General features: G+C 44.7%; 1 protein-coding gene across 2 annotated transcripts in view; it reads left to right on the top strand.

The window, feature by feature from the left end:
- The window catches only part of LOC122108223 (glutathione S-transferase Mu 2), a 108,477-nt gene extending 92,256 nt beyond the window's left edge, over positions 1 to 16,221 (top strand). Inside the window, exons 1-8 of one of the 2 annotated variants that reach the window (XM_042680227.1) lie at positions 9,876 to 9,995; positions 10,313 to 10,388; positions 10,799 to 10,863; positions 11,148 to 11,229; positions 11,340 to 11,440; positions 13,047 to 13,142; positions 13,225 to 13,335; positions 15,756 to 16,221. In XM_042680227.1, coding sequence (XP_042536161.1) covers positions 9,960 to 9,995; positions 10,313 to 10,388; positions 10,799 to 10,863; positions 11,148 to 11,229; positions 11,340 to 11,440; positions 13,047 to 13,142; positions 13,225 to 13,335; positions 15,756 to 15,845 — 657 coding nt within the window. In that variant the 5' untranslated portion in view covers positions 9,876 to 9,959 and the 3' untranslated portion in view covers positions 15,846 to 16,221. Of the gene's footprint in view, positions 1 to 9,875; positions 9,996 to 10,312; positions 10,389 to 10,798; positions 10,864 to 11,147; positions 11,230 to 11,339; positions 11,441 to 13,046; positions 13,143 to 13,224; positions 13,336 to 15,755 lie in introns of those variants that run through there. The other variant, XM_042680251.1, reaches the window with a different exon arrangement.
- The last annotated feature ends 4,658 nt before the right edge of the window (positions 16,222 to 20,879 follow it).

The raw sequence follows: 20,879 nt of genomic DNA, 5'->3' as shown, positions 1-20,879 counted from the left end.
CATTGGGGCTGAAGTGGGTAAAGGGTTAAGTTGCAGAACTGAGATGAGGGTCTTAAGTGAAATAGAGTTGCTTAGGTTCCTCAAAACTATTCTCTTTACTCACCAGCCCACTTGGGATGATTGTGGTCAGCTTTTACCACCAAAGAGAGAGACCATGTCTGAGAAGCGGCCCAGAAACATATCCCTGGCCCCACAGGAGCGCCCATCACGGATACTGCCCTGATCGCTGCCTATTTTCCTGAGATCCGACCAACATGGGACTACAATATGGTTGAAGGTAGGGAGCGACTCCTCATCTACTGCCAGGCTCTGTTGGCAGGTCTCAAAGCGGTGGCTCGCCAACCTACTAATATGGCCAAGGTTTATGATGTAAGACAGGGAAGAAGTGAAAGTCCGGCAGCATATCTTGAGCGGCTCATGGAAGCTTTTAGTGATCTTGAGACCCAGGAGTTGGCTCAGATGATTATGTTTGCCTATATAAATCAAGCTGCACCAGACATAAAGTGAAAGTTGCAGGCTCTAGACAGACTTGGTGAAAAGACTATTAGGGATCTAGTAGCTGCGGTGGAAAAGGTTTACAATAAGAGAGAGACAGAGGAGCAAAGACAGGAAAGGAAGGACAGGGAACGTGAAATTGAGCATGAAAAGAGAGACCATGCTAAGGAAAAGAGGCCAGATGTGTTGGACTCACCACTATCGCATGCCGAGCATACCTGGTTCACAGACGGCAGCAGTTTCATTCAAGATGGAAAAAGGCACGCGGGTGCAGCAGTCACCACGAACACTGAGATAGTGTGGGCAGAAGCACTCCCCCAGGGACTGTCTGCACAAAGATCAGAACTAGTGGCACTAACAAAAGCCCTACAGATGGGAAAAGGGAAGAGATTAAACATTTACACAGATAGTCAGTATGCTTTTGCCACCATGCATGTCCATGGAGCCATTTACCAAGAGAGGGGGCTGCTGACAGCTGAGGAAAAGGCTATTAAAAACAAACAAGAAATTTTAAGCCTCATCCAGGCCTTATGGGAGCCAGCAAATATTGCCGTTATGCACTGCCCTGGCATCAGTTATAGAACTGATTCAATAACCAAAGGAAATAACTTGGCTGATCAGTCAGCTAAGGAGGCGACCCTCCAGCCCAGAGCGGAAGTACTGACTAGTAGAACCAGGGCCATGGGCTTTGCCTCCTGAGCCTCAGTACTCCCAAGAAGACTTGGAGTGGATAAAGAAAATTCCCATGGCCTATAAACCTGCAGGCAGAGAAGAAAACAAAGACTGGTGGAAAACTGGTGAGGGGAAACTTATCTTGCCACAAAGATTGGGCGAGGGGATTCTTAAGAGAATCATCGAGCCTCTCACATGGGAACCCGTAGAATTCAGGACTTGCTCCGACACTCAGAAGTAAAAATTAGGCAAGGAAATCAACTCATTGAGGACATTGTTAAAAATTGTAAAGCCTGTCAGCTCACCAATGCCCCCAATCAACTGGTTACAAAAGGAGCTCGCCTCCGTGGAGATAGGCCAGGTGTGTATTGGGAAGTAGACTTCACAGATATTAAAACTGGAAAATTTGGATATAAATATTTGCTAGTTTTTGTTGGCGCCTTTTCAGGATGGTTGAAGCCTATCCAACAAAGCATGAGACCGTGAACATCATGGCTAAGAAGATCCTGGAAGAAATCCTACCCAGTATGGCTTCTCATCCACCATCGGGTCGGACAATGGACTGGCCTTCATCTCAAAAGTAAGTCAGGGAATAGCCGCGGCACTGGGGATGGATTGGAAACTGCACTGTGCTTATAGACCCCAGAGTTCAGGGCAGGTAGAAAGAATGAATCGGACTCTAAAAGAGACCTTAACTAAATTGGCCTTGGAGACAGGCGCAGACTGGGTATCGCTCCTTCCTTTTGCCCTGTTTAGAGTAAGAAATTCACCCTATTAACTTGGCTTTACTCCTTTTGAAATAATGTATGGACACCCTCCACCCATTATCCCTAGCCTTCAGACTGAATTGCTTGCTGGTTTGAGTGATACTGAATTTCTATGTAAACTTGACTATCTACAGCTTGTCCACAAAAGTGTGTGGCCCCAGCTTAGAGCATTATATGATTCTGCTTCTATTCCTACCCCCCATTCGTTTAAACCAGGGGACTGGGTGCTTGTTCAAAGGCACAACCTGAGATTTCTGGAACCACTGTGGAAGGGACCACATGGTGCTACTGGCTAGACCTACTGCCCTTAAGGTGGATGGCATTGCTGCTTGGATCCACTGCTTCCATGCCAGACCGGCTGACCCCTTTGCCCTGGACGACTGTGGGGAAACATGGGAAGTCTCCAAGCATCCTACCCAACCACTCCGTGTATGCCTCAAGAAAAGAAAAATGGACTGATTAATAGTATGGCTAAGGTCAGAGAGGGACTAGAAAAGAAAAGAATCCATTCAAGATTGAGACCTGTTGGAGTTTAGTTTTGGGCCGGAGCCACAAGATTGTGTCTCAGGACCATAAGTCAAGGGGGGAAATGAAGGGTTATGAGGTAGTGACCATTTGTTGCTTGTTTAAACTAAACCTAAGATCAGCAAATTCTGTCTAGCAGAGCAACAGGTGGTGGTAATCTAAATACCTGGTTGGTTGTGTGCCTTTATAAGCTCTGCAAATCTTTAGCTTGGGGCCCTCCTCCTAGGCTCCGCTGTGTCGGCGTGTAGGATGAGGCCCGAGCTGTAGCCCGTCTAAATAAAACCTTAAAACAGCTGTAAAGTCTGACTCTTGGTGGTCTTCTTGGTGGGGATCCTGCGATGGGCACAACAATAGTATAATAACTCATAACAGCATGGATACAACCCATGAATCCATGTAGAAATGATTATGGTATGTAAATGCAAAAGAATACTGTTCAATGTTAAAAAGGAAATTTAAACACACAACATTTGAGTGTCTTATGCTGGCTGATATTGGTCAAAAAAAGTGAGGCACTGGTGGCTCACATCTGTAATCCTAGCTACTTAAGAGGCTGAGATATGAGGATTATGGTTTGAAGCTAGCCCAGGCAGGAAAGTCTGTGAGACTCTTAGTTCCACTAAAGTACTTAAAAAAAAAAAAAGCCAGAAATGGAGATGTGACTCAAATGGTAGGGTGAGCTATAGAAGCTCAAGGACAGTACCAGGCCCTGAGTTCAAACCCCAGGACTGGCACACACAAAAAAAGCCAGGCATTCCATGGTTCTATTTTTTATGAAGGAAGTAGTCACAGACAAAGAACGAAAGTGAGGCCTTCAGGAACAGAAGGGAGTGTGGGGTATAGTTGTTGCTTAGTGTATAGTTCCTCCAGTTTTGCAAAATGAAAAGTCTTACCAGACTGGATGGTAATGATGCTGCCAACATTATGGATCACACAATACTACTCAAGTGCTAAAATGGGTAAGATGGCAAATTTTACATTATAGTATATTTGCCATACTAAACAATAAGTTATAGCAAAGCGAAACAAAAAAATAGGTGTCCGTACTTCCCGTATCCCTAATCTACAGGCTCAAATTCAAACAAAAACCAAACTATATTAAAACTAAGATGTACTAGACTTAACATTCAAATTGTAGTTATGAAAGGAAAACACTCAAAACAACTCCATTTTACTCTAAGAGATGAAGGCAACTGCAAAAAAGAAAAAAAAAACGATTTGGGAGCTGGTGGCTCATGCCTATAATACTAGCTACTCAGGAGGCTGAGATATGAGGACCTCTGTTCAAAGCTAATCTGATCAGCTAAGTCCATGAGACTCTTCCTTGGAAATAACCATCAAAAAGCCAGAAGTCGAACTGTGGTGGAGTGGAGTGTTATCGTTGAACAGAAAAGGCTAAGGGACAGTGCTCAAACCCTGAGTTTAAGTCCTATTACTGGCACAAAATTTCTGAACATTGTGAGCAGAATTAGAAGAGATGAAAACATATACTTTAAAAGTCCAGTAGGAGTAGTATAAGTCATGTCCTTTAAATATAGACCACCAAAACCAATGACGGATGCATCCAAACCCAGCCCTCATTCTCTGTTCAATGTGTCTCTTCTTTTTTAGATGGGAAGGGAGGTAAAGCTCTCTGGATGACTGTCTACATAGGAATCTGCTGTGTTATTCTGTGACTGCTGGTATTCTTTGCACTTTCATTCCTTTCTCTAGGAACAGATGGTTACAAAACCAGCCAAGATGGTCACAAAAATCCCCTAGAGCAGCGCTCTGTGCTAAATTGCTCACAGTACAACCTGCAATTATGGGGCCTCGCTGCAGTGGCAGGGGGGCTGGGGCTTCCTCCTGGACTTAGTTGGAGTGAAGTATTGAGCCTAAGCCTCTGTTGTGTGGTCTGCATTGGGGAGACAGAAGATAAGACTCCTGTGGATATTTTGGAGCAGAGGCTATAGAGGTTTCCTGTCAGAGCCGGATAGAGCTTAGACTTTCTGATTCATGTCATGCCCCCTGCTGGTTGGGCTAGGTAGGGTTTGGATCAAGAAATCAGATCTTTTGAATTCCTATCTTCACTGGTCCTATTTCTCATTTGAACTCATTAGAGCTACTTATTCTCTAGAATTCTACTTTTGCTGCCACCATCCCCACATAACACTAGACTGTAACAACTGAACATTTGTGTGTGTGTGTGTGTGTGTGTGTGTGTGTGTGTGTGTGTGCCGTACTGTGGCTCAACTCAGTGCCAGATTGTTCTTCCTTAGTTTTTTTTGCTCAAGGTTGGACCTCTACCACTTGAGTCACAGCTCTATTTCCAGCTTTGTGCTGGTTAATTGAGGATAAGAATCCCATAGAAGCCAGGTACCTGTGGCCTATGTCTGTAATTCTAGCTCCTCAGAAGTTGAGATTTGAGGATCTTGGGTCAAAGCCAGCTCATCCAGTAAAGTCTATAAAACACATATCCAATTAATCACCAAAAAAGCCAGAGTGGAGTTGTGGATCAAGTAATAGAATTCCAGCCTTGAGGGCTGGGAAGGGGGCTCAGTGGTAGAGCACTTGCCTCGCATGCATGAGGCCCTGGGTTTGATTCCTCAGCACCACATAAGCAGAAAAGAAAGAAGCCGGAAGTGGCGCTGTGGCTCAAGTGGTAGAGTGCTAGCCTTGAGCTGAATAGCTGAGGGACAGCGCCCAGGCCCAGAGTTCAGGCCCCACGACCGGACCCCCCCCCCCCAAAAAAAAGAAGAATTCTAGCCTTGAGTGGAAAAGTTAAGGGACAGTGCCCAGATCCTGAGTTTAAGCCCTAGTACCACACACACACACATCTCATAGACTTTTCTGCCTGGGCTAGCTTTAAACCACGATCCTCAGATCTGTCTCATGAGTAAATAGGATCACACCTAGTGCCTAGCCAACGGAACACTTATCCTAGTCCTACCAACCTTAGGATACTGTGCAGACTCTCCAGGGTGCACATTCAGTTCCAAAAGAAGAAATTCTGTGTTCATAATTCTCTACCTTTATGTTACACAGCCACTAGAAAGAACAATATTATGTCTTTTGCAGAAAAATGGATGGACCTAGACCAAATCATGTTAAGTGAGGTAAGCCAAGTTCAGAGAGACAAACAGCACATGTTTTCTCTCATATGGGGAAACTAGATTTAAAATACACTGGGATACAATAAATTATATAGGAACTGGATGATATTCTTAGGAGAGGAACAGAAAGGTACCATGTCTATATGCATCTGATCATATAAAATAATGTTCAGGAAATGAAAACAAAATATTTTTTCTTTTTTGCTGTTTTTTTCTGTTTATTCATTTATCTGTCTTTTGGAGGGCAAGAGGAGACACAGAAATGGAGGGACAAAGGGTGAACAAATGTAACACTGGTTCTCATTAGACATTATGTTGAAATGAACTATGCAACTTGTAGGTGAGGACAGGAGGGGAAAACTGGGAGAGACTGAGAGGAGGGGTGACACTGTCTAAAAAGAGATGTACTCTTCACCTGACGTATGTAACTGTAACCCCTCTGCACATCATCTTTATAACAATAAAAATAAAAAAAGAATTTTCTACCTCTAACCTTGTTCTCTGATTCATTCCATCTGCGTGCTGCTTTATGAACAAATTCAATCAATGAGGAAAAAGAAGTCTAAGCTCTAACACTGTCATGAAAGCCTTGAGTTCTGACCTCTGCCCCAATGTTGTCCCCTTCACTGCTTGAAGGCAGCTCACAGTCAGCGAGAAAACCTCTGCTCTTCTCTCTCCCTTTCGGCCTCAAACACTCCTCAAACTCCATGGACACTACCAAATACATACTTCATTCTTCTGCTTCCTCATTAGGCAAAACTTCCTTTTCTCTGTGTGTATGTGTGTGTGTGTGCGAGCGCGCACACGCATGCATGCCTGTACTGGTTCTGAGGCTTGAAATCAGGGCCTGGGTGCTGTCCCTGAGCTACATACAGATCTACTGATTGAGCCACATCTCCAAACCCCTTTTCTGTGTCATTTTAACTAAAGCTCTGCATTTTCTATCAGTCCACATGTGGGCATACTTCTCTCTGTTTTTCTGTCTTCTCTGTTTGTCTTGTCTCTGTCTGTCTGTCTCTCTCTCTGAATGCACATGTGAGACTGGGGCTTGAACTCAGGACCTGGGCACTGTCCCTTAGTTGTTCAAGGCTGGTACTCTACCACTGAGCCACAACTCCACTTCTGCATCAACTTGACTTCCCATTATTTGCTGGAAGAATCCAAGATGATTCCTGAAAAGACCTAGCATTAGAATTAGCAAAGAGGATAGTCATCATTTATGGGGTAGGTAGCATCCAGTCAGTTGAAGCCCTGATAGAACAAAATCAGGAGAAGGGAGGATTTTCTTTTCTCTACTTGGCTGGAGCATCCCTCTTTTCTTCCAATGGGACATCTGCATTCTTAGTTTTCTGAAGTGTATCTCAACTTCTCTTTTTCTTCACCAACCTGCTGGTGGAAGATTATGGGACCAGAAAAGAGTAACCCATCTCCCCACCCTGTAAACTGGAAGACTAGGCCACCCAGCCTCTCCACCTGGTAGGCCCAGGTCCCTGCTCTCATCTCCTTGCCGCATGCCTGAAATTCTAGCCACTCAGGAGGCTGAGATCTGTGGATCATGGTTCAAAGCCAGCCCAGGCAGGAGAATCTGTGAAACTTACTTCCAATTAACCAGAAAAAAAAAAAGCCAGAAAGGGAGCTATAGTTCAAGTGGTAGAGCTCTTGCCAAATGTGACCTCAAGTAAAACTGTCTCCTGTTATGGGCCAATGGTATAGCGAATAAAGATCATCCTTTTGGATATTTAAAAATGCCCAGTACTGGTGGCTCATGCCTGCAATCCTAGCTATTTAAGAATTTGAAATCTGAGAATCTTGGTTCAAAGCAAGCCCAGGCAAGAACATCTGTGAGACTCTTATCTTCAGTTAATCACAGAAAAAGCCGGGAGCTGTGCTGTAGCTCAAGTGGCAGAATGCTAGCTTTGCACAAAAGTAGCTTAGGGACAGAGCCCAGGCCCAGAGTTCAAGGCTCAGGATTGACAAACAAACAATAAAAATTAATTAATCAAATAAACTAAAATCTGATTTAATTCCTTGTGGAAATTCTGTGAGTTCATCCTAAGGGGGTTACAATATTAGAGGCAAATGAGAAAAGAAGAAAGAATTATGGACTCCAATCCAAAGGACACTTTGTAGACTTTAAGCCAAATTGTACCCAATACACTTTGATGACCTTGCAGTATCAAAGTGATGACCTTGACCAATGAGAAATTGTCCACTCTGTATAGCAGGGACAGCACACACAGATGTCCAAAGAAGCCAGCATTTCTGTGAGGTGACGACTAAAATCCTCTACTTCACACCACTATGAAGTATCCGTAATCCTGATTGCTCCTTCTTACCTTTCAGGGACTTAGGAAACTCACTGGATGTCCCTCCTGGCTTGTGGAGACCCTGCCTTTGAGCGACTGCCAGTCCAGCCTGTTCCCTGCTATTGCAGAGCTGTTCTCCTGAAAGGCCCTGTGACTGGATTCCACCTTCCCAGCCCCTGAGAGTCCTTGTCCCGGCCAGCATGTCCTCCCTCTCCTTTACCAGCCTCCCTCCCTGTCTACTCCTCTCAAAGTATAAAAACGAAGATGTCAGGACCTGAGGCTCACGCCTGTAATCCTAGCTACTCAGGAGGCTAAGATCTGAAGACTGCAGTTCAAAAGCCAGTTGGTGCAATTAACTACCAAAAAGCTGGAAGTGGAGTTGTGATTCAAATGGTAGGGTGATAGTCTTGAGGGAAAAAGTTAAGGAACAGTATGCAGACACTGAGTTCAAGCACCAGTGTTGGGAGAAAAAAGATATCCTGCTCTCTATCTTCAAAGTCTCTCCCTGTAGTTCCTACCTCAATTGTGGTGGTTAACAGCCAATCTCCTCTTTCTCTCCTTCCTTCTCCCTGTCCCTATTTCTCTTTCTCTTTTTTCTCTCTCTTCCCCCCTCCTCTCTCCTGATACTTGGGGCTTGAATTCAAGCCTTATGCTCTTGCTTTTCCACTCAAGGCTGGCCACTCTGCCACTTGAGCCATACCTTAACTTCTGGCTTGTTTGCTCATTATTTGGAGATAAGTCTCACTGACTTTTCTGCCAAATCTGGCTTCAAACCTAAATCTTCGTATCTCAGTCTCTTGTGTAACTAGGATTACAAGCGTGAGCCACTGGCACCCAGCTGTCTTATCTTTCAAAAGTACTGTTCTAATTCGTGTTACATTTTTTTGGGGGGGTTGGGGGGGGTCAGTCGTGGGGTTTGAACTCTGGACTTGGGCGCTGTCCCTGCACTCTTCAGCTCAAGGCGAGCTGAAGCACTCTACTGCTTAAGCCACAGCGCCACTTCCGGTTTTCTAGTGGTTTCTTGGAGATAAGAGTCTCATAGACTTTCCTGTCCAGGCTGGATTTGAACCATGATCCTCAGATCTCAGCCTCCTGAGTAGCTAGGATTCCAGGCATGAGCCACCTGTGCACGGCTTTGTGTTAGATTTAAAAAAAAAATCATTCCTTCAGAGGGAAGGGGTGATATTGTCCCAAAAGAAATGTACTCATTACCTGATGTGTAACTGTAACCCTATCTCACCTTTTTAACAACAAAAAATAAAAATGAAAAATAATCATCCCTTTAATAGGATTCAGACATTTTTCTTTCAAAATCCAAAATGTATAAAGACCCAAACAACACCCTCTGAAGGACTGAAACAATTCCGAGGGCCAGCCCCGTGTGAGTGCTGGACACAAGGCTTTTGTGTGGACAAATCTGGAGAGGTCTACTCTTGAGGCCTGAGCCTGGACACAGGGTTGGCTCTGAGCAGGAAGACTGGCCCTGTCTGAATGGGGAGGTGGGTGGAGAGCCCCAGTGACACACCTCTGAGTTACAGGCCTTTAGCATAGCTTAACCAGCCCACCGGTCTGATTGCAATGACTTATGATGGAGAAGTGGAGCACTGAACTCTCTGGCTGCAACACCCCACCCCGCCACTCTTGCTCTTTGTTGTTGTTATTGCTTGTTTGTTGTTGTTGTTGGCTTGACCCTGGCTTCCTGAGTCTCCAGAATCCACAATCACTCCAGATCCCAGCCAGGGTGGAAGACTGAGCTGTGAGGGAAGAGAAGGAAGGTGGGGACAGCGCTGCTGGCTCACTAGCTGGAGGTCTCCAAGGGTAACTGATAAATTAGGAGCCAGCAGGTCATGTGGGGGTGCAGAGGGCAGCCGCTGCAGGGCTGCAAGCAGAGCCCTGCCTTTGGCTGGGATTGGCCCTCCCCGCGGGTGGGCGCTCCCCCGCCTCCTTCCTGCCTCGGGGATTGGTGGCTATGTGGGGCGGGGCAGGGCGGGCTAAAAGCAGCCCACAGCCCCGGCTCAGCCACCCCTGCCTGCACCAGGCACTCTCTGATCTGGGAGGACTGTGGGCAGGTGTTTGTCGGCTCAGTTCACAGCACCAGCACCATGCCCATGACGCTGGGTTACTGGGATATCCGTGGGGTGAGCCAGGGGTCCGATGGCCACGTAGGACGGGGACACGGGGTGGGGACTTGTTGAATAGATGGGGGTCTAGTTCTAGAAAATGCATCCTCCAGAGGAATTGTTGTAACCCTCTCTGTGTCGGGCAGGAGGCCTGTGAGACCTTGTGCATGTAAGAGCAGGGTTGGGAGACCTGATTTGGAGGTGAGGGGATGGAGAGGTACATGTGTGTGCCTGGAAATACTAACCTCAGGAGAAGGGAGGGAGAGGCTCACCTGGGAGGTGAAGCCACACAATGCCCTTCTCCTCTGACTTGTGTCACCTGCCATCTCTCCCAGCTGGCTCATGGCATCCGCCTGCTCCTGGAATACACAGACACAAGCTATGAGGAGAAGAGATACACGATGGGAGATGGTAATGACACCTCCTGGTCAGATTCCTGAGCAGTTCTTGTCCATTGGGGTGTCCAGCCACCCATACTGTTGCTCCTTGTTGCTCAGCCCTGCAGGCCTCCTCCACCTGCACCCAAGGTCTGCTCCTTCTCAAACCCCTGTAGGATGCAGTTTGGTATTCCATTATGTGGGGCTGGGAGAGGAGGGCTGGGGTCCCCTCTGTCTGAAGTTGGGTGGGGTTGTCTAGCACTGGCCTAAAGCTTTTGTGAACCTGGTCCTTAGATCCCTCAGCCTTCCCAGCATTCTTCACCCCTGTAGCCTTGGAATGTGGGACACAGCTGGTCAGAGTGCAGATCCACTGCCTCAGGGGGTCCTGGGGAAGGAGGGCTGGACTCAGGGAGGTTTGCTTTTAATTGATCTTGTCCACCACAGCTCCTGACTATGATGGAAGCCAGTGGCTGAATGAGAAGTTCAAGCTGGGCCTGGACTTCCCCAATGTAGGTGCAGGGGAAGGGGTGGTCTGGGAAATTCCAGATGTTCCTTATTCATCTCCATGTTCGATTCAGAGGTTTCAGGATCAGTTATTCCTGGGCTCTCATTCTAGTCTATGCAGTGTTTCGATGATGCTCTGTGTCCCAGCTCTTGCATTCATTCTGCAGGATGTTTATGTGAGGATCACCATAGTCAGGCACACTGAATGCCAGGTCTCGTGTCTGTCTAACCCAGAGAAGGGCTGCTGGGACCTGGGGCCCCTGGTGACTTTCCCTGCTTGTCCATCCAGCTGCCCTACTTGATTGATGGAGCTCACAAGATCACCCAGAGCAATGCCATCCTGCGCTACATTGCCCGCAAGCACAACCTGTGTGAGTGGGGCTGGCTGCAGGGTAATGTGTATGGGGTAAGGGGTGGACAATGGCTAGCTCCTGGGCTTGGCCTGGGGCAGTATGGTGAGGATGCATCTATGTGGCTGCAGGTGGAGAGACAGAGGAGGAGAAGATTCGTGTGGACATGTTGGAGAACCAGATTATGGATACTCGCATGCAACTGGCCAGGATTTGCTACAGCCCTGACTTTGTGAGTTCCCTGCTGGGCTAAGAGATACAGAGAGGAACAGGGGCCCATCTTTGCATTTCCAACTCCTCTGGCCAGTTTGCTATCCAAACACTTTGTGTTATCATCCTACAAATTGTGGTTCCCAACCAACAACACACCTGCAATCCCAGCACTCAGGAGACTGAGATAGGAGGGTTGAAGATTTGAGGCTAGAGCCTGTGTTATATATCTGTCTCAAAACCAATCCAGACTCAAATCAGACCAAACAAAACACCCTTACAAGATCCACCAACAGAGAGACATCTTAAACCTTATATTTCTAATGAAAATTGCAAATCTCCTGCCACTAAATCTTAGGTAGAAAGTCAGTACCTGGATAGTTAAGTTTGTGTTCAGACTCCTCAGTTCTGACTCGATTTCTTCCCTTACGTCATGTTTCCAGTTTGCTGAATGCATCACTGGTATTGGAGTACACAGACCAAGAGGAAAAGGAGGACGTGATGGGCACTCTTGCCTGTGGACTTTTTCCCAGCTGGTTTCCTACAGACATGTTCTTTTTTCTTTCTTTTTGTTTTGTGCTGGTACTGGGGCTTAAAATCAAAGCTTTGAGTTTTACTTTGGCTTTTTCACTCAAGGCTGGCACTCTAGCATTTGAACTACATCCCCACTTCTGACTTTTTGTTGGCTAATTAGAGATAGAATCTCTCAGATTTATCTGCCAGGCTGGCTTTGAGATGTGATCCTACGATCTCAGCTTCTTGAGGAGCTAGTATAACAAGTTTGAGCCACTGGCACTCAGCTTTCTGTAGCCATTTCTTGATGGTTTTTTTTAAAAAATTTTATTTGTGAACATACTGTTCAGAGGGGTTACAATTACATAGGCAGGATAATGCATACATTTCTTACTAAGCATTGCATCCTCCTCCTTTGTTTACCCTTCACATCCCTTCCCAGCCTCCCCCCTCCCCCCAATCCTTCCCCCCCACCGATATTGTAAAGCTGGTTTTCGACATGACAACTTGTACTTCTCATTGTTGCAACAGGTCCACCTGTATCCTTAAACGACTTGTTTTTCCCCATCTCCTTCACAAGTTATACTGACATTCTTGATGGTTTTTTCCAGTGAGCCTAAATACCTTTGATCCTGTTCCTCTTTCCTTTTGCCATCTCAAATTCACTTCATCTTTTTTGAAAAATACATGTAAGTTCATGCCCTTCTTCTGCCACCCCACTAGAAAGAACACTGGAATTCTTTTATGGGATGCTTTTTTTTTGTTATTTGCTTCTTTGATTCTGCCTAAATCTGAGCTCAGAACCTGCCAGGTACCTGCACACTTTGGGGGGCGGGGGGGGCGGTGATCCATAAGAAAGAAAGGGTTTGAACATCACTGATGAGATGCCCAACAGTGTACTTTGTGTCTGACTTTCAATCCCCTCAGACACATGGTCTCTTCTAACTGTAGGAGTCTATAATCAATGCTGATATATTAAAGCCTGGAGCCAGGCTCAATTTTAGGGAAGCTCTGTTCACCATGGCCCTGCCAAGGCCTACATAGCCTGGCTGGGCCTAGTCATTCTGTCATGGAATTTTGTGTATGAGGGTGGTAACAGCTGTTTTCTGTCTCAGGAGAAATTGAAACCAGAGTACTTGGAGCAACTCCCTGAAATGTTGAAACTTTTCTCCCAGTTCCTGGGGAAGCGGCCCTGGTTTGCAGGGGGCAAGGTAAAGAGGAGGGAGATGAAGGGACAGTTTCCTTCTTCCCATTTTGTAAGATTTCAGCCCATTCATTTTTGGCTTTCTGCAGATCACCTTTGTGGATTTCATTGCTTATGATATGATAGAGAGGAATCGAATATTTGAGCCAAAGTGCCTGGATGCATTCCCAAACCTGAAGGACTTCATTTCCCGTTTTGAGGTGACACCCCTCCCCCCAATCCTCCTTCCTCATGGATGAACTTCTTCCCTTCCCCTTTTCTATGATGCCTCCCTAGTCCTGGAGCTGAGTGAAGAATAACCAGGGCTTAGTGAGCGCTGGCTTTCTGGCAGTCCCTGTGTTTGGCAACTTGCATCTGTTGGGCCAAGTTTATCATTACAGCATTCCTATAGGGTGCATAGGGCAATCCATCCTATTGGACAGATTAGGAACCTGAGACTGTAGAGGGTGAGTCATTTGCTTAAGGTCCCAGTGCCAGTGGAGGCTGTGCTGGGTAACCTGGAGGAAGCTTTGCTCAGCTTCCTGACTGGAGAGGCACTGAGATCCCAGGACCCCTGTCGTAAGAATTGCCTTTTGGAGATGGGAGCAGGTACTAGGTCTTGAACTCAAGACCTTTTGCTCTCCCTGGGCTTTTTTACTCAAGGCTAGCACTCTACCACTTGAACCATAGCTCCACTAACAGCTCTTTGGTGATTAGGAGATAAGAGTCTCACAGACTTTTCTGCCTAAGCTGCGTTTGAACTCCACAAGTGCCCAGCTGGACTTTTTCTTGAGTTGCTTGATGGTGGTTGTCTTATTTTCTCTCTGTCAACCGTTTCAACCTCCTCTTTCCTATCTCATGTGTTTTGTCTGTGAAATTAACTCATACTCTTTTTGCAGTTCCATATTCTGGCATTCGCTGAATGAAATACAATGTAGCTCCAGCCAATGAAAAGATTGGCCTTCGCCAATCTTTCTTGGCAGAAATACCAGTTTGTGAGATTCAGGTAGTCCCAGACAGGTGCCAGGGAGCCCAGTCTGGGCCTTACCTCACAATGATTTATGCTGCATTCAGAGTCTCTGTTTGGCATCAGCAAAACCTACTTGACTCCAGATTTGGGAGTTGGAGGCATTAGGGGAACAGCGATTTCTGCCTGGAATCTGTTCTCTTTCTAACTCCTCATCAAGAAATGTGCTTTCTCAGATAGCTTATCAGCTCTGGTTTTGGTCCTAGAGGTGAAGCCTTGGGAATTATACAAGAAATGGCTCAACTGTCCAGAGGGACGGGAGAGCTGAGAGTTAGAACCTGAGACTTGTGGGCCTGCATTGTTGAGTTCAGGTTCTTCCCCCCCCCCCCTTCCTTTCCCCCCAGTCCTGGGACTTGAACTGTGGTCTTGGGTACTGACCCTGAGCTTCTTTTGCTCAAGGCTAGGGATCTACCACTAGAGCCACAGCAACACTTCTGGCTTTTTTTGAGTAGCTTCTTAGAGATAAGAGTCTTATGGACTTTCCTGCCTGGGCTGGCTTCAGACCACAATCCTCAGATCTCAGCTGCCTGAGTAGCTAGGATTACAAGCATAAACCACTTGTGCCCAGCTAAAGATCTCTGATTTTTTGGAATTTATTTAAATACTCTATATTCTTAATGAGGCACAAAGCATATCATTCAGCCTGGTCCTCTGTAGTAGGGTTGGAGAGGAGATCAGGCTCGGACATTAGGTAAAAAGTTGGTCCTTCTGCTTTCTGAAAAATGATTAGGGCAAGCCAAATGTGTCAAGCTGGTCCTCCACTAACTGTCCATTTTATGCAGGATTTGAGGTCTGCTCTACTGGCATGTTCTGGATCCCTTTGTCATTGTATAAAACCAGGCAAGCAGGAGTTTCTTTGTAGAAAAGAAACATTCCAGACCAGAGAGGGGTCACAGGGCCGCCTGTGGGGAGTTGGGGTAAGGGAGTACCCAGAAAGCACAGAATAGCAGACCCAGAACCAGGCTGACTCCAGCCCTGCCCTGCACTAGCTGTGTAGATAGGAAATCCTCCCCTCCCCTCCCATTAACCTCTTTTTTTCCCTCTTCCTCTCTCCTCCCCTCCCCTCCTCTTCTCCCTCCCTTTCCCTCTCCTTCCTTTCTCTTTCTCCTTTCCTCTTATCCTTAAATACTTGTACAAAGGGGTTTTAATTCAATTTGTGAGTCAATTTTACATTAATTTGTGAGTACAATGTCATCCTTTGTTAAAAAAAATCATTTCCCATCATCTTTCCCAACCCTAACCATCTCCTTAATCTACCTAGATCTCTTTTAACCTATATATAGGGAGAATATTATGACCGCATTCGCTCACCCTTACAGGAAATCTTTCAAGTTCCCTCCTGCTCTGATAGGATGACTTTTTGCAGTTGAGTGAATTTTTTTTTTTACCCTACATTGTAATGTCTAGTGGTTTTAAAGCACCTTGCTGTGTCTAGTCTCTGCCTTGATACAGAAAATGGAAAAGCTCCCTTCTCAGAGCTGGGGGACAGGGCAGGAACTAAGCAGACTGAGCTGGGCTTCACCACTTGATCTCCACGAACAGGCTGCTCCTGAAGTGTGGCTGCTCAGGCTAACAGGCAGTAGATCTGACCTCTGGCTCTCTCCTCACTCCCAGGGCCTGAAGAAGATCTCTGCCTACATGAAGAGCAGCCGCTTCCTCCCAACACCTGTGTTCACAAAGGTGGCCAAGTGGGGTGGCAAGTAGGACCAAGAGAGGGGGCCAGGGAGTCCATCCTCATCCTGCCCTAGAAGCAGCTGGACCCACTGCAGCCTGACTCCGCCTTCTCATTTCTTCTTCTTTCCATGACCTTCCTATTCTATGGCCTTACCAGTTGTTTTCTTCCACTGAATCCTTGACCCATGTAGGCCATTTAAAAAAATCCTCAGCTCCTCATTTCCTTCAGCACCCTGACCATCCTGCCTGGCAGTGGCTGCTTTGAGGAGCCTGGCTGGGGCCCTCCCCTTGGAGCTCAGTCCTGCTCTCTTGAGCTCTGCCCAGAAGACCCAAATTGTGCCACTCTATGTCTCTGTCCCCCAATGAGGGCCCTGTCTGGTTTCTAATAAAGTTGGAGTCACACTTTCTTTGAGTTTTGCCTCTGCTTTCTTCATGCACCATCCCTCACTGCTACCTCAAAAGGACTGAATAGAGCATATGGCCATGGCTGAGTACACTGGGATTCTGGTGGAGTGGGGAAGGGTTTAAGATTTCCTGGTCCCTCAGAGCAGGCTATCCCAGGAGGCTGTCTAGAAACTGAAAAGTGCCTTTCTGGGCTTGGAATCACGTTCACTCTCCAGCAGGACTCACATTTTCAAGATGAAGCTGCGGTGTCTCAGTAAGCAGAACTCCAGGTTTGTGGGGGTCTGTGGCAAGGAGTTTGGGGAACCTTTTGTCTCCCAGTGGTATGGCTTATTACACTGTGGGTCTCTAGGAACCTGAGTCTACTGGGTTTTCAGATGCCTTAGTCATCTTCAGCCCTTGATACACAATTACCATATGAACTGCCTTCTTGGTTTACTTTTTGATTGACTGGGAACTTGTGAAATAAATTTCTTTGGTCTTTATATCATTGTCATGTGATTTAATTAATACTTTGTGGGGGTGAAATTCAGAAACAAAGCCTTCAGGCTTCAGCTGGCCTTGCCAACAACTTTCTGGTATTTAGCATATCTGATGGGAGAGCTAATTGCAATCTTACTCAAATCTGTTTATTAAGGAACCCTTAGGATGTGGTCACCTACTCAAGTGTATATTCCTAGTGACTCAGGCGGCTGAGCTCTCATAGTTCAATGCCAGCCAAGACCTGAAAGTCTGTGAGACTCTTATCTCTAATTAATCACCCAAAAGCTAGAGGTGAAGGTGTGGCTCAAGTGGCAGAATGTCAGCCTCGAGCAAAAAGCTAAAGGATGGTACACTGGCCTTAAGTTCAAGCTCCAGGACTTCCCCAGCCCCCTCTCCCCCACACAAAGAAAGAACACCTATACATTATTAATAGAAATACAGGTTAGTCTACCTACTATGGAAATTTGTATGGTGCTTCCTCAAAACCTAAAAATAGAGCTATCATATAATCTAACTATGACTACTGGGTACATTTCCAAAGCAATCAAAATCAGCATACAATAGAGATACCTTCATAGCCATATTTTATGGTGACATTATTCACAATAGCTAAGTATGGAATCATTTGACATACTTATCAACCACTGAAAGGATGGCCCTGGTGACAGACTGGCAATTTTAGCTGCAAGCCTTAAATCCAGTGAGCAAGTTGGTGAGGCAGTGACTGCTTCTGTATGAAAAGCTAGCCTGGGTGGAGAATGATACTTTGTTGCTCTCCTTATCATGAAGCTCTATACAAAATGCCATCTTGAGAGAAGAACTATTGTTTGGGACTGAGTTAATCTTGGGGATTGAAAACAAGAAACCATCATGGCCTAGGGAGTCCTAGGACCCTCTCTACAATGTTTGAGTAGAGCACAGACATGATAAGGTTTCATAATAAGGAAGAAGTCCTAATATGGTCCTATAGAGAAGTTCAAACCAGAGAGAGCGTTGTCAGCAAAGGGCATATTGGTTGGAGGCCAACTGGTGTGGAATAAGTCCTGTCATCTGAGGGTCATAGCAGAAACGAAGCATCAAGCCTGTGGCTGGCAAAGTATTTAGCTTCCAGAGCCTGCCTCCTGGCCCTTGTGAGCCAAAGCACACAGAGCCCCGATCCTGCCAATCACGTTATCTTCACAGAAGAAGTAACAAGTAAAGTCCAAAAGCACTGGGACCTGCCTTGGGAATTTTCATCTTGGCATGTGTTTGCTACCATTTCCCTAGTAAATACTTTCAAAACTTATATTTTAATGAACTGGAAAATCTAGACAAAATTGATAAATTTCTAGGTTTATAACAAGCAAATACAATCAAAGCAGTAATTAAGAATTTCGCAAGAGGGCTGGGAAGGTGGCTCAGTGGTAGAGCGCTTGCCTTGCATGCATGAGGCCCTGGGTTTGATTCCTCAGCACCACATAAGTAAAAAAGAAAAAAAGCTGGAAGTGGCGCTCTGGCTCAAGTGGTAGAGCGCTAGCCTTGAGCTGAAGAGCTGAGGGACAGAGCCCAGGCCCAGAGTTCAGGCCCCACGACTGGACCAAAAAAAAAAAAAAAAGAATCTCCCAAGAAAGACCAGGATCAGATGCATTCACTGCATTCACTGCTGAATTGGACCAGATATTATAAGGAAGAAATAACATCAATACTCCTCAAATTATTCCACAAAAATGTCTTATAGTCTAATTTCAAATTTCTAATTTCAGTCTAATCAAAATTTCTTCTTCAGTCTACAAAGATATATAATCTTTTTTTTTTTTTTTTTTTTGCCAGTCCTGGGGCTTGAACTCAATGCCTGAGCACTGTCCTTGAGCTTCTTTTGCTCAAGGCTAGCACTCTACCACTTGAGCCACAGCACCACTTTCAGCTTTTTCTGTTTATATGGTACTGAGGAATCGAACCCAGGGCCTCATGAATGCTAGGCAAGCATTTTACCATTAAGCCACATTCCCAGTCCCAAGGTACATAATCTTGATATTAAAACTAAATAAGGACAAAAGGAGAAGAGAAGAAAAAAAAAAGGGAAAGTGAAGGAGAGAGAGAGGGAAGAGAGAAAAATGAGAGAAAATTACAGACCAATTTCTTTGGTTAACACAGACACAAAAATTCTCAATAAAATACTTTAATTCTGAATACAATAACACATTTTAGAAGATTATAGCTGTGTGTCTATGGTTCATGTTTATAATCCTGGCTACTTAGAAAGCTGAGATATGAAAACCACTGTTTGCAGCTAGGCTGGCTCACAAATCTGTGAGAGTCTTATCTCCAATTAATCTGCAAAAGGTCAAAATTACCACGCAAGTGGTAGAATGTCAACCTTGAGTGAAAATTTTAGCTGAGCAAGAATGTAAGACCTTGAGTTAAAGCCCTAGTAGTTTCATTCCACAGATACAAGAATGTTTCTATACACACAAGTCAGTAAATATAATACAACAAATAAGCAGAATAAAGGATAAAAATCACATAATCAGCCGGGCATTGGTGGCTCATGCCTATAATCCCAGCTACTTAGGAGGCTGAGATCTGAGGATAGCGGTTCAAAGCCTGCCCAGACAGGAAAGTCTGTGAGACTCTTATCTCTAATAAACCACCAGAAAACCAGAAGTGGTGCTGTAGCTCAAGTGGTAGAGCATTAGCCATGAGCTGAAGAGCTTAGGGACAGTGCCCAGGCCCAGAGTTCAAGCCCCACGACAACCAAAAAAAAAAAAAAAATCAATCAAACAATCATCTCAATGGGCACAGAGAAGTTTTCCACAAAATTCAATCTCCCTTTGGTATAAAAGACATAAGGAATAAGAAGAAATAACTCAATCTAATAAATGCCATGCATGATAAACCTATAGCTAACATCATACTAAATTGGAACTGTTTCCTCTAGGCAGGAATTCAGTAAGCGTAACCATACTTTCCACTCTTGCTCAATATAGTACTTGAATTCTTAGCCAGAGAAATATGCAAGAGAAAGGAATTGTTACTACAGTTAAATGAGTATTTCTAATGAGCTTTCCAATTTTTACATACAATCTCAGATCCTTGAGATCCACTTATGAAAACATTTCAGAGTGTCTGTCAGAGAAAAGGATTTATTTTAGTGTAACAAGATAAAGAAGGAACACATAAAAAAAGGGAAAAACATTTCCTGCTTCTAACATAGGAAATGAAAATTGAAGGCTCAAAAATGACTCATCTGCCTATCTAGCTAGCTAGCTAGCTGGGGGAATGCACACACTACTGTCTAGCAACCCTCAACCATTAGATAATGATTTGAGGTGGACAAGATGGGTGTTTATTATTCTAAAACATGTAGTTGTGTGGGGCCTACCTAAAACACAGGACAAAAGGTGAGTTTTAGGGTTTCCTGTTCCCAGATATTTTATTCATTTTTTTGTCTCTCTCATTTATGAGGTGTTTGAAGTTTTTTAAAAAATCATTTCAAAGGAGGTTTCCTTAGGTTTCCTTCTGCTGTGTCCTTAATATATAAAAGGAGATATGATGAAAGGGAGGGAAGAGAAGTTTTCAATAGCTTATTTTCATTTTTTTTTTTTTTGCTTTCTGGTTCTATGTCTAAGTCTGACCCTTTAACTATTTGTTAAAAATAATGTCATTTACTTGTCTATTCTACCTCAAATTAAGGAATATAAATAGAAAAGGAAGAAGCAAAATTACCCCATTTTCAAGTAATATTAATAGGGATCCTAAAAATTCCACAAATGACTTCTTCAATCTGATAGATAATTTTTGCAAAGTAGAATTATATCAAACAATGTACAAAAACTATTAGCATTTCCATATACTACTAATAAACAGGCTGAGAAAGAAGACAAGAAAATAATTTCATTCACAATGGCTCAAAACAAATACCTAAAAATAAACCTAACAAAGGAGGTGAAAGACCTCTACAACGAAAACTATAAAGAAATTGAAGAAGACACTAGAAGATGGAATGATCTTCCATGTTCATGGAAAGTTGTTATACTATCAATTTACAGGTTTAATGCAATTCTGGTAAAGCAATGCAATTGCTTGAATGCAAAGAATAGCCAAAGCAATTCTGAGCAATAGGAGCTATATTGAAGATATCACAAGAGCTAACTTTAACAAAACAGTATGGTACTGGCATAAAACAGACATACAGACCAA

Source organism: Dipodomys spectabilis, unplaced genomic scaffold (genome assembly GCF_019054845.1).
Source record: "Dipodomys spectabilis isolate Male_0828 unplaced genomic scaffold, ASM1905484v1 ptg000002l, whole genome shotgun sequence".
Classification (NCBI taxonomy): domain Eukaryota; kingdom Metazoa; phylum Chordata; class Mammalia; order Rodentia; family Heteromyidae; genus Dipodomys; species Dipodomys spectabilis.
This window is presented reverse-complemented; position numbering and strand designations above follow the sequence as displayed.